We start from the raw sequence: 13,376 nt of genomic DNA on the forward strand, positions 1-13,376 counted from the left end.
GCATGTTTGTTATGTTATTACAATATGAAGAAGACCTTCACGAAGGCAATTGTGTGTTGTTTCTGAGACTTAACATGCAAACACCTTCTTGATAAATAATGTGACTAGAGCAGTAAATTCTGGACTGCAATCTTATGAATTGCCACTAGATGGCAGAGAGTAACTGTTTTCTAAATTGTCTTTTGGCAGCGATAAAAGTAAACGGAGGACCAAAACAGTGAAGAAAAGCTCAGAACCAAAATGGAACCAAACATTTGTTTACTCCCATGTGCACCGTAAAAATTTTAGAGAGCGAATGTTAGAAATAACTGTATGGGACCAGCCAAGAGTGCAAGAAGAGGAAAGTGAATTTCTTGGAGAGGTATTCCTTTCAGTTCATTAAAAAACAGGGGTTATGTCTAATATATGCATATAATAAGGACAGGTACGCCGTAACAGGGGTTATGTCTAATATATGTATATAATAATGACATGTACGCCGTAACAGGGGTTACGTCTAATATATGCATATAATAAGGACAGGTACGCGGTAACAGGGGTCACATCTAATATATGCATATAATAAGGACATGTACGCCGTAACAGGGGTTACATCTAATATATGTATATAATAAGGACATGTACGCCGTAACAGGGGTCACGTCTAATATATGCATATAATAAGGACATGTACGCCGTAACAGGGGTTACATCTAATATATGTATATAATAATGACATGTACGCCGTAACAGGGGTTACGTCTAATATATGCATATAATAAGGACAGGTACGCGGTAACAGGGGTCACATCTAATATATGCATATAATAAGGACAGGTACGCCGTAACAGGGGTTACATCTAATATATGTATATAATAATGACATGTACGCCGTAACAGGGGTCACGTCTAATATATGCATATAATAAGGACATGTACGCCGTAACAGGGGTCACGTCTAATATATGCATATAATAAGGACATGTACGCCGTAACAGGGGTTACGTCTAATATATGCATATAATAAGGACATGTACGCCGTAACAGGGGTCACGTCTAATATATGTATATAATAAGGACATGTACGCCGTAACAGGGGTTACATCTAATATATGCATATAATAATGACATGTACGCCATAACAGGGGTTACGTCTAATATATGTATATAATAAGGACATGTACGCGGTAACAGGGGTCACGTCTAATATATGTATATAATAAGGACATGTACACCGTAACAGGGGTTACATCTAATATATGCATATAATAAGGACATGTACGCGGTAACAGGGGTTACATCTAATATATGCATATAATAATGACATGTACGCCGTAACAGGGGTTACGTCTAATATATGCATATAATAATGACATGTACGCCGTAACAGGGGTTACGTCTAATATATGTATATAATAAGGACAGGTACGCCGTAACAGGGGTTACATCTAATATATGTATATAATAAGGACATGTACACCGTAACAGGGGTCACGTCTAATATATGTATATAATAAGGACATGTACGCCGTAACAGGGGTTACGTCTAATATATGCATATAATAAGGACATGTACACCGTAACAGGGGTCACATCTAATATATGTATATAATAATGACATGTACGCCGTAACAGGGGTTACGTCTAATATATGCATATAATAAGGACATGTACGCCGTAACAGGGGTCACGTCTAATATATGTATATAATAAGGACAGATACGCCATATCACCTGCATGAGTTTTAATTCTAATTCTGCATAACAATAAAATATCAGACTTTCAGCTTGATACAAGAGAATTGTAGTTTTTAGATTTCAAATTATTTGTAGAGGATTTGTAGCTGCAGTGTGCTAAGCAATTGAGGCTAAGTTCATACTACCGTTAATTTACATTTACCTCTCCTCCGTCAGAGCAAGAGAGGATCGATAGATTAAACGGAAAGCAACGCTTCCGTTAGAATTACCATTGATTTCAGTGGTAATTCTTTTGTATCAGTTGCTTTCCATTTGTCACCGTTCGCTAGGTTTCTGTTTTTTTTCACAGAAACAAAAATTCTGCAGACTGCACTTTTGCTTCTGTCAAAAAAAAAAATGGAAACCTAGCGAATGGAGACAAACGGAAAGCAACTGTTGCAAAATAATTACCACTGACATTTATGTCAAAGTCTGAACTTAACACCAAATATTGGATGTGAGAGGCTAGTTCTTTTTATACTGGTTGCCAAACTAGTCAAAGATTTTACCCTAGTGTTTGCCTTAAAACATATGTTAACTTTGTTTCATCCCTTAGAGGTTTTCCCATGATAAACATATTGACGACATACCATCAATGTCTTATCAGCAAAGGTCCCCTACCAATGCCTACAATATAGGGTCTAGCTTGCTCGGTAGACTGCAGTAGCCCCTTCAGCTCTTTTAAGCCAGAGGCCGCTGCGTGGCACTCACCAAGAATACATTGATGCTATATGTAATAAATGTGGCATCTATGCTTATTAAGGGAGAACCAATTTAATCATACACATATAGTCATAGATCAATAACTTAAATCTATACAATCTTATTAGAACATATTATTCTATAATGATCTTAAACATTGGCGGAAGTTATTTTCCTATTTTTACTTATTTCACTCAAATAAAATCGTAAACTAATCTGGTTTCAATAACTGAATAAATTAATGAATAAAGCGGACGGGCAGTAGTTACTACAGCCAAACAATGCTCAGAATTATTATTTGTTCCATATTAGATTTCCTTCATGAGTTTAACTTCTCTATTGGATTACAGTGTTTCTGGACTACGTCTATTGGCGAGGAGACTCAATTTGAAACATCAGTAATTTATTCAATTATTGTTTCTAAATGATTTAGTTGTTACATAGCTTTTGTTTCTTCTATCCCTGTCTTTATATCTTTATATTTTATGATGAAAATCCATTTTTGCCTTAGTTGGGGTTTCTCCCGCACCAAAACCTTTCTTATCCAGGATCCTCCACTATAGAAGTCTCATGCGTTCTCATGGTCTGCTTCCTGCAGAGCATGACACATTGTCAGCATGCCCTTGGTCATCAACTAAACAATGGCTCCATCTACTATATCAACTGTGATGTCCAGAAGAAAGAACATTTCTATATACAGAATCAGAGCAATGCTATTCCTTTGTCAAGCTTTGAGGGAAGCAGACTAGGAGACACCTCAGCTCTTTATATAACATGAGCCCTGATTATTAAATTTTTTGTTCTGATTTTGGGATAAAAATAATTTCTCCAACGGGTCTTTATTGAAAATTTTGTAACGTTTTGCTCATTTAGCCTGCATGTATTCATATACATTGTAGACGGCTCTGTCCTATGGCCAGTCAAGTCCGTCAGCGAAGATCACTGACGGCTTGATCTGCAGCCATCTGTCTCCTCTCCTGAGCGTTTATAAATGCTCATTTTAGCTGAATTATGATCACTTTGGTCATAATTCAGCTAAAATAGTGGAATATTATAAAGACCTAATGAGAAAATTATGTTTACTCCAAAATTAGTACATTGCAATACAAAAAAAATAATTCAAAGTTGTCCATAGTCTTTAAAGGCTATGTATACCTTGAAATCCTTTTTTCTTTTTCCTTTATAAAACAATGTTTTAAGTGATTTAAAACAACTTTTTAACTGACTTTTATTAAAATAATTTTTTACTTTTTAAGATACAGCTTCTATGTATGCTATGTGCATAGAAGCTGTGTCCTTCTTACACACCGGATCTAGATAGTAACGATCTATGTGATCGTTATTAGCATGATCCTGCATGTCTGAAACATGCAGGACCAGCTTTTACCTGAGCCATCATTCCAACTGACCTGACGGAATAGGCTTTGACGGAACGATGCAGGATCTATGTATACAAAATACATAGACGCTGTATCTTAACCCCTTCAGGACACAGCCTGTTTTGGCCTTGTGGCACAGGCGATTTTTTCAAATCTGACATGTGTCACTTTATGTGGTAATAACTCCGGAACGCTTTTACCTATCCAAGCGATTCTGAGATTGTTTTCTCGTGACATATTGTACTTTATGTTAGTGAAAAAATTTGGTCGATAAATTCAATATTTATTTGTGAAAAACTTCACATTTTAGCAAAAATTAGCAAAAATTACCATTTTTCTAAATTTAAATGTGTTTGCTTGTAAAACAGATAGTAATACCACACAAAATAGTTACTAGTTAACATCTCCCATATGTCTACTTTAGTTTGGCATCATTTTTTTTCACGTACTTTTATTTTCTAGGACGTTACAAGGCTTAGAACTTTAGCAGCAATTTCTCATATTTTCAAGAAAATGTCAATAGGCCATTTTTTCTGGGACCAGTTCAGTTCTGAAGTGGTTTTGAGGGCCTTATATATTAGAATCCCCCAATAAATCACCCCATTTTGAAAACTGCACCCCTCAAAGTATTCAAAACCACATTCAGAAAGTATTTTAACCCTTTAGGCATTTCACAGGAATTAAGGCAAAGTAGAGGTGAAATTTACAAATGTCATTTTTTTTGCCGCAATTCATTTGTAATAAAAAAAAAATCTGTAACACAGAAGGTTTTACCAGGGAAACGCAACTCAATATTTATTGCCCAGATTCTGCAGATTTTAGAAATACCCCACATGTGGCCCTAGTGTCCTAATGGACTGAAACACAGGCCTCAGAAGCAAAGGAGCACCTAGTGGATTTTGGGGCCTCCTTTTTTTAGGAATATATTTTAGGCACCTTGTCAGGTTTGAGGAGGTCTTGTAATACCTAAACAGTCGAAACCCCCCAAAAGTGACCCCATTTTGGAAACTACACCCCTCAAGGCATTTTTCTAGGGGTATAGTTAACATTTTGACCCCACAGTTTTTTTGCAGAATTTAGTGGAATTAGTCTGTGAAGATGAAAATCACATATTTTTCTGTGGAAACATAGAATTTTTTTCATTTTTACAAGGAATAAAGGAGAAAAAGCACCCCAAAATTTGTAAAGCAATTTCTACCGATTACGGCAATACCCCATATGTGGTCGTAAACTGATGTTTGGACCCACAGCAGGGCTCAGAAGGGAGGGAGCGCCTTTTGGATTTTGGAGCGCAGATTTTGCTGGATTGGTTTTTAGTGCCATGTCGGGTTTGCAACGCCCCGGAGGGACCAAAACAGTGGAAACCCCCCAAAAGTGACCCCATTTTGGAAACTAGACCCCTCAAGGAATTTTTCTAGGGGTATAGTGAGCATTTTGACCCCACAGGATCTTTTTTAGAGCTAAGGTGACCAAAAAACAACGATTTTGGCACTTTCAATTCTTTATTTCTTACAGCGTTCACCGTGCGCAATAAATTACGTTTTACTTTATTCTGCCGGTCGGTACGATTACGCCGATACCATATGTGTATAGTTTTTTTTAAAAGTTTTGCAGCGTTTGCACAATAAAATGACGTTTCTATAAAATAATTTATTTTCTGGGACACGCTATTCTCAGCCATAACTTTTTAATTTTTTCGTCAAAAAAGCTGTGGGAGGTCTTGTTTTTTGCGGGACGGGTTGTAGTTTTTATTGGTACGATTTTGGGGTAAATGCGACTTTTTGATCACTTTTTATTCTATATCTTGGGAGGGGTGGTGACCAAAAAATAGCGATACTGACATCGTTTTCCGTTTATTTTGTTTGCGGCGTTCACCGTGCGGAAAAATTAACATTATAGTTTCATAGTTTGGGTCGTTACGAACACGGTGATACCAAATATGTGTACTTTTTTTTAACGTTTTCATTTTTCCCTATAATAAATGACTTACAGGAAAAAAACAACTTATTTTTACACTTTTATAAAACATTTTATTAACTTTTTTTACTTTTTACACTTTATATTTTTGTTTAATAACTTTTCTTTTACTTTTTACACTTTCATTTTTTGACCTGCAGCTCTGATCGCTGCTAGAATACATTACACTACCTAGGTAGTGTAACGTATTCCAACTGTCAGTGTGACGTCACAGTCACTCTGACAGTTGGTCTACGAGGATCAGCAGAGGCTGATCCTCATAGGCTGACATACATGGCAGACTTGTGGGCCGTTGTCTGGCCCCCGGGTGCCATCGCAAGCATCAGAAGCCCCCACGATTGCATGGGGGCTGCTGATGCGCTACAAACCCGCTAGGTTGGTCCTGATGGGCTTCCGTCCATGGCAGACCAGGAAGCCATTGTTTGGCTTCAGTTTGCCATAGTAACTATCGGCAAACCCCGCGATTTCGGACCGGGGTCTGCCGATATGTTAGAAACCCCCAAAATTCGGCGATTGCACCTGATCGCCGAATTTAAGGGGTTAATTCGCCGAAACCAGCGGCAAAGGACCGCTGGTCGGCAAGAGTGGAGTGTCAGCTGTCGGCGACAGCTGACCTCCCGGTTCCCGGTGCACACTGTCGCCGACAGTGTGCACCGGGATAAACTCAGTAACTGTACGTCCTTGTGCTCTAAGACACTGGCAGCAGGGACGTACAGTTGCGTCCTGGTGCGCCTAGGGGTTAAAAAGTAACTTTTTTGATAAAAGTTAATTAAAAAGTTGTTTTAAATCACTTAAAACATTGTTTTTGTTTTTATTTTTAAAAATTATTCAAAGGTGTACAAAGTCTTTACGTCTACAAAGGCATCAAACTTCAGGGTTCTTTATGTCATTTACTAGAGTTAACACAAAAAATACCCATTCCTTTAATATATAAATATCTATGAACTATCTTCCAAAAAAATTATATATTGAATATCTGAATGATAATGTATTTTCAGAGGGAGAATGGCATGAATTGACTGCTGCCAATCTTCTGCTCTCAGAATAGTGGCAGTCCAACTACAGATGCAGCGTAATCACCAGTGTAGTAAGGCTATGTTTACGTCTGCGTCAGAGGATCCATTAGAAGCCTCCGTCACAGATTCCATCGTTTTTATGGGAAAAATAATTCTGCATGCAGTGCTATTTTTCTGTTATAACGTCGGACATCTCGGCAGAAATGGACAAACCACATTATAAGTCAATGTGTCCACCGGGGACAGATGATCTCCATCCTGTGATGGATCCATCACAGCATTATAAACGAAATCCACAATGCAGATGTTGACAGATTTTAAAGTCTGTGCTAAATTGACATGTGGCAACCACACTTTTCTCATCTCTTAGTGACATACAGTATTCTTCACATTTTTAATATTATGAAAGGTTATTATTATACAAGGTAGAAATTGAACCACAGGACCTACTCCAAATTTAAATCTAGTCAATTTAAAATCCAGATCCGGCAAAGACCAGATATAATCTTCTTTGTGAGATTTTTAGTATTAGGGGACATCAAAAGTCACCAGACTTGATGTTTCTAAATAGATTAAAGGGGTTTTCCCATTAGAGACATTTATGACATATCCACAGGATATGTCATAAATGTCAGATAGATGCGGGTCCCACCTCTGGGACCCACACGTATCTCTATAATGGGGCCCCCTAAACCCTGTTCCACCTCTCTGTGTTGCGGCTCAAGTGTGTGATTTACGACCATGAAGAAGAAAACAGCACGCCGAGCTACGCTGTTTCCGTAACTCCCGTAGTAGTGAATGGCAGTTACAGAAGCAACGTAGCATGCGAGCTATGCTGTTTCCGTAACTACCATTGAGTTCTATGGAACTTACGGAAACAGCGCAGCTCAGCAAGCTACGCTATTTCCTAAGTCATGGTCGGAATTCACCTGCTTCTGCCGCAACACAGAGCTGCAGAACAGGGTTTAGGAGGCCCTGTTCTAGAGATAGGTGCAAGTCCCGGAGGTGGGACCCACATCTATCTGACATTTATGACGTATCCTGTGGATATTCCAAGAAAAATAGTAGGACACCAGCACACGTCTTAAAGTCTTCAAAAAGGTTTTATTGTCAAAACATCTTACGGCAAACAGGCAATGTTTCGACCCATAGTGAGTGAAGGGTCTTTCTCAAGCCTAACATCAGATCTAAAAAGAACATCTTAAATAGGTAGAAATCGTGATCAGTGTCTACTAGGGGAATTATACGTGTGTTCGATTGACAACATTCAATTTGTTACATAATAATAATAAAGCGTGTATAAAACCGACATATAATGCATGTTCAATAAAACAGTTGATGTATATGTATTGATCGTTATTTCGCCAAATGAAAATGAGGAAGAGAAGTTCACCACACTACAGCTCCCAGCACCGTCCATAGGATCTCATTGCGCATGCTCCACAGTCCGTGAATCGGCGAGACATAATAGACAATGGGCATATAACATAGAATATGACTTGATTATTGAAAGTACGAACATATGTAGAATTGTACATTAGTCCATACCTTGAGATATGGGGTGGTGTTTCTTCTCCCATCAACTCATTGGATACTTGTGAACATGTGACCTTTGGTTGCATAGCTACGGCGTCCCTGATCATAACATTACATTATAATGTGGATACCATATTTGAGCTACAAGTTGCAGAATTGAATGAAATGCGGATTTGATACATACCTGATTAAATGATCTCGCCGATCTGTTCAGTTGGAATTGGATGAGGCTTGATTTGCTGTGTCTATTATGCCTCGCCAATTCACGGACTGTGGAGCATGCGCAATGAGATCCTATGGACGGTGCTGGGAGCTGTAGTGTGGTGAACTTCTACTCCTCGTTTTCATTTGGCGAAATAACGATCGATACATATACATCAACTGTTTTATTGAACATGCATTATATGTCAGTTTTATATACGTTTTATTATTATGTAACAAATTGAATGTTGTCAATCAAACAAATGTATAATTCACCTGGGAGACACTGATCACGATTTTCATAGGTTGAAATGCATCATGTGGTTAATTGTATCTACAAATAAATTAATAACGGACTAATATCTCTGGCTTAGGCTATGTTCACACCTGCGTTCACACATTCCGTTGTTGTGCTCTGTCAGAAGAACAGAACAATGGAATAACGAAAGCAACGGTTGACTTCAATGGGTACCGTCGGCTTTCCTTCGAGGTGTCTGTGATTTTACCAGGCACAATAGCGCAGCATGCTGTGCTATTGTCTCCGTTAATCCCTGCCGGATCTGTGATGGAGGCCCCTAACGTAGTTTGCAACGCAGATGTGAACGAAGCCTTACAAATAAACTGTGATGGATAGAGCATACTATAAGTCTATAACTTGTGAGTCCATTGCCAGATGTTACATACACTGTTCCGGTTGAGGTTTTGATCATCCCTCATTTGGGATGTTGGCAGTTTTTTTGTCATTCTCTCTCATGGTGTAACTTTCCTCTCAGATTCTCATAGAGCTAGAGACTGCACTATTAGATGATGAACCTCACTGGTATAAACTGCAAACACACGATGAGTCTTCACTACCTCTGCCTCAGCCGTCACCTTTCATGCCAAGGAGACATGTACATGGAGAGAGTTCTAGCAAAAAATTACAAAGTAAGTATTTTGTACTCAAGTGCGGCAACGTCATGTCTACTTATTACTGTGTGCATTAACCCTCTTGTGCTTCATGAAATGACCACCTATGGTTTGCTGTTGTACAGGATCTCAGCGAATCATTGATAGTGACTACTCAGATTTTGATGTTGATGATGGTATTGGAGTTGTGCCTCCAGGTGCGTTGGTAAAAGGCATGGTCCCATCTTCTCTTTGCTTTCTGCTTCGTTTCACTAATCCAGATTTCAGTAGGATGTTCATTTTGGAGATTCAGTGTATTGTGGAGACTATTTTAATAAATAAAGAACATCATTTGATTTAAGTTTTCTGTAACAAACCACGCACTTAAAATAATTTCCAAGGCTTTGATTTACTATCAAACTGGTAAACTATGGGGAAATATTTTACTTCACAATGCTCTGAGCTAATAAATGCAACATTGTTTATAGAGCGTGAACATCATGACATCAATTAACGTTCCAAGATACATAGATTTGTCTTATTTGTTTATTTGTTCTGCTTGTAGAATTAACTGGTCTGTAGCTCTCATGAAACTGCTGCTGCACGGAAGTGTTAACAGTGCATGATGCATGGCTGACAATTTACGTTTTGCAATTAGGAAATAAAATAAAGATTTTAATATATCACCACACTAATGCTTAAAGCTATGGCTTTCAAACCTATCCCAGTCGTCTCCAATGGTGCTCATAACAGAAAGGGCTATCTTTGTAAGAGAAAAGGTCAGATTTTAATAGGTATGCTTAGCTGCAAGTGTCATGATGGCTTTTTTTCCATTGGGCATATCATTGAGCAGCGACTGCTTGGTAAAATTAACATTACCTCTTCTAAATTAAAGAGGCTCCGTCACCAGTTTCATACTCCCCTATCTCCTAATCACAGCACAGCGAGATCACGCTGTGCTTTCGCCTGCTCCCACAGTTCCTTCACCGGAGCAACTGGACAATGACCAGACATCGCCTCCAGCCGCCTCCTGGACTGCGGGAGTAAGTGACGGCACAGCGTGATCTTGCTGTGCTGTGACTAAAGCTGGACATGAATGAAGAGAAGTGTATGATGCTGATTGGTCAGCGTCATTGTAATGACGGGGTAGGGAGACAGACAGGTGAGCCCTAATCTACCCACCACTCAGTCCCTGCCTACTAGCGACGGCCCGTCCTAGGCAACGGCGTACAACTGGGCGACGGTCCCTACGCTCAATAAGTGCACGACAGACAGACAAGGTTACACAGAAGCTAAGGAAAATGGGGCAGTTGCCCACCGCAACACAGTGAGCAACAAGAGTAGTGAACGAGCCGAGTCAAACCAGGAGTGCACGAGGTACAAATAGCAGAGCAGGAGCGTAGTCAGTAAAGCCAGGGTCAAAAATGAAGCAAGGTCAATAATCATAGCAGGAGCAGCAGAGCCAGGAAACAGAAAAGAATCACAGGCAAAGGAGGAGCAGGAAATGCAGGTATAAATAGACAGAGGGCGGGAGCTAGGTTCTTCTGGCCAGGCTGTGATAGGCTCTCCCACTCCTCAGCCTCCCAGCCTGACTGGTAGAAGATCGTGTCACTCTCTCAGACTTAGGAGCAGGTGCAGACTGATTACCCACGGGCGTCGATACAGAAGCTGTGTCTCTCAGATCCTTTACAGTCATACACTTTTCTTTACGATGCCCACTTGGTTAAAGTTAAAAAAACGCCCAGTTGGGCTTTTACAAAAAATTAGCATAAATGTTAAAATGCTCATAACTTTGTCCCTAATAAAAGTTTAAAAAAAAAACAACACCAAAGTTATTAGCATCAAACCGTTTATTAGATTAGGTAGGAGATAGGGAAGTATGAAACTGGTGACAGAGCCTCTTTAATTGTATTGTCAAATATTAGAACATATGGTTTTAACTTAACAATCTATTAAATTAACACTAAACCTAAAGTATATGTTATATCCAGCTGGTGTAGAGTTAAAGAAGTATTCCCATCTTGGATATTTATGGCATATCCACAGGATATCCCATAAATGTCTATTAGATGCGGGTACCACCTCTGGGAGCTACACCTATCTCTAGAACAGGGCTCCCTAACCCTCAATCTATCCGCTGCCACTGTCGCTGACCTCTGGCCACCAAGTTAGGAAGTGGCCGGGAGTATGGAAACAACCAAGGTCGCTGGGTTACAATTTTTCTGTAACTTCAATTTACTTCTATGGGAGTTATGGAAACCATGTAGTTGAGCAGGGAGATAGGTGCGGGTCCCAGAAGTGGATATGCCATTATTTTCCAAGATGAGAATACCCCCTTAAATGCATCCTTTTGTTCTCTGTAGTCAGCCATTTCAGGCTAGTGCAAGACTGACGAGTATTCTTCTGTTGTATTACTGACAGTCTGTAAAATTTCTTACCTTGTGGTCCGTACTTTATCTCACAGGGTTGTAGCTATAGGTATTGCAAAGATGGCAATTACACTTGTGTCCTGGTGCTCAAAGTGGGGACCAAAGTCCCCTCTGCCACGTAAGAAGAACCCAGTATTATAAATGGCACATGGAAGGTGGAGGGCCCGGCTATCTCACATATTTTTATAGCAACAGCAAATTTTTGTGAGTGCATAGGATCCCACTAACTTCCGTGTGTTAAGACATGTATAGATGTACTATCATCACGGGCTCTCTCAGGTGACAGATGCGTGTAAAGCTGGGTTTACAACTGCGTTGGTGTGTTCTGTTGTTCTGCTCCTTCAGAGGAGCAGAAGAAGGGAATAATGGAGCCAACGTTTGATTTTAATAGGTTCCGTTGGCTTTCCGTCGGGGTGTCCGTGGTTTTACCGGACACAATAGCGCAAGATGCTGCGCGATTGTCTCCAGTAGTCCCTGCTGGATCTGCGACGGAGGCCCCTGACGGAGCCTCCAACGCAGATGTAAGCGAAGCCTAAACTAGGATGGATTGTTAAATAACTTCTATACCAATGTACTATGTTGCCCCATATACCTATGGAGAAGAACTGGTCTGTTAATTTATATTGTAAAAGCGGGGGCTCAAATTCAACCAAATCGAGTTGCCCCTTTTCATTAGACACACATCCTCTAAAGGTTTTGTTTTTTTACAACTTCACTATTAAAAAGTCACTTATAGAAATATAGTGTTTCATTATTAAAATATGTTCTACATTTTGTGTAGGTAGTAATAATTAAATAATACATGATGTATTGTCCTAATAAAAATACATAGCCTACAGTCCACAGCAAGACCCCACTATTGCATACACCATTGAGAGTTATGATAATAGGTTTGAAAGCAGGTTTACAAAACACTGCAATTAAATTATATTAGAGCTGTTATTGTGTTTTGTATTTTAGTATGATATATCAAACAAAAATATGATATATATTAATATATCTGTAAACAGACACAGCACATTTATGGGTATTTTTCATCATAACCGTTGTGTGAAAAAACTTGTTATGATCCATATAAAGAAAATCAGTTTTACTCTGTTATTCATGTAGATGTTGCCCCTGGTTAGAGTCCATCCAAGGATCCCAGTTCAGTAAAACCACAGTGTTAACCACTAAGCCACAATGATGCCCATGGATGGTGTTTTGTTAACTATATTACAACTTTATTGTACTGCTGGAGACTAGATAGGCAGGACTACACAATTGACAATAGCAGAAGGAAAACTGCATGCATCCTATTTTACTATGTGACTAACTAAACTGTTGTATGCAGCTTCTCCTGTCATTTTCTGGTCTTGGGGGTGTAAATCAGTACTCCTCCTCTTTCTGAAGACTATTAGTCAATAGACTCTTTTAGCCTTCATTGAATATAGCTGTAATAACATCATGCAGCACTTACTGCCTCTATAGAGATATGAGGGATATGTCTGTGCCCCCTATATGGTAGCTCCCAGCTAGGTTTTTGCAAATAAA

General features: G+C 39.2%; 1 protein-coding gene across 12 annotated transcripts in view; it reads left to right on the forward strand.

Moving 5' to 3' along the window:
* RIMS1 (regulating synaptic membrane exocytosis 1) overlaps window positions 1-13,376 on the forward strand; it is a 318,140-nt gene that overhangs the window by 161,679 nt on the left and 143,085 nt on the right. For 10 of the 12 annotated variants that reach the window (XM_075862025.1, XM_075862029.1, XM_075862026.1 and 7 more), the window contains 3 exons: window positions 190-361; window positions 9,300-9,453; window positions 9,561-9,632. In XM_075862025.1, coding sequence (XP_075718140.1) covers window positions 190-361; window positions 9,300-9,453; window positions 9,561-9,632 — 398 coding nt within the window. The remainder of the gene's footprint in view (window positions 1-189; window positions 362-9,299; window positions 9,454-9,560; window positions 9,633-13,376) is intronic. The other 2 variants (XM_075862021.1, XM_075862022.1) reach the window with 1 other exon arrangement.

Source organism: Rhinoderma darwinii, chromosome 4 (genome assembly GCF_050947455.1).
Source record: "Rhinoderma darwinii isolate aRhiDar2 chromosome 4, aRhiDar2.hap1, whole genome shotgun sequence".
Lineage (NCBI taxonomy): Eukaryota > Metazoa > Chordata > Amphibia > Anura > Rhinodermatidae > Rhinoderma > Rhinoderma darwinii.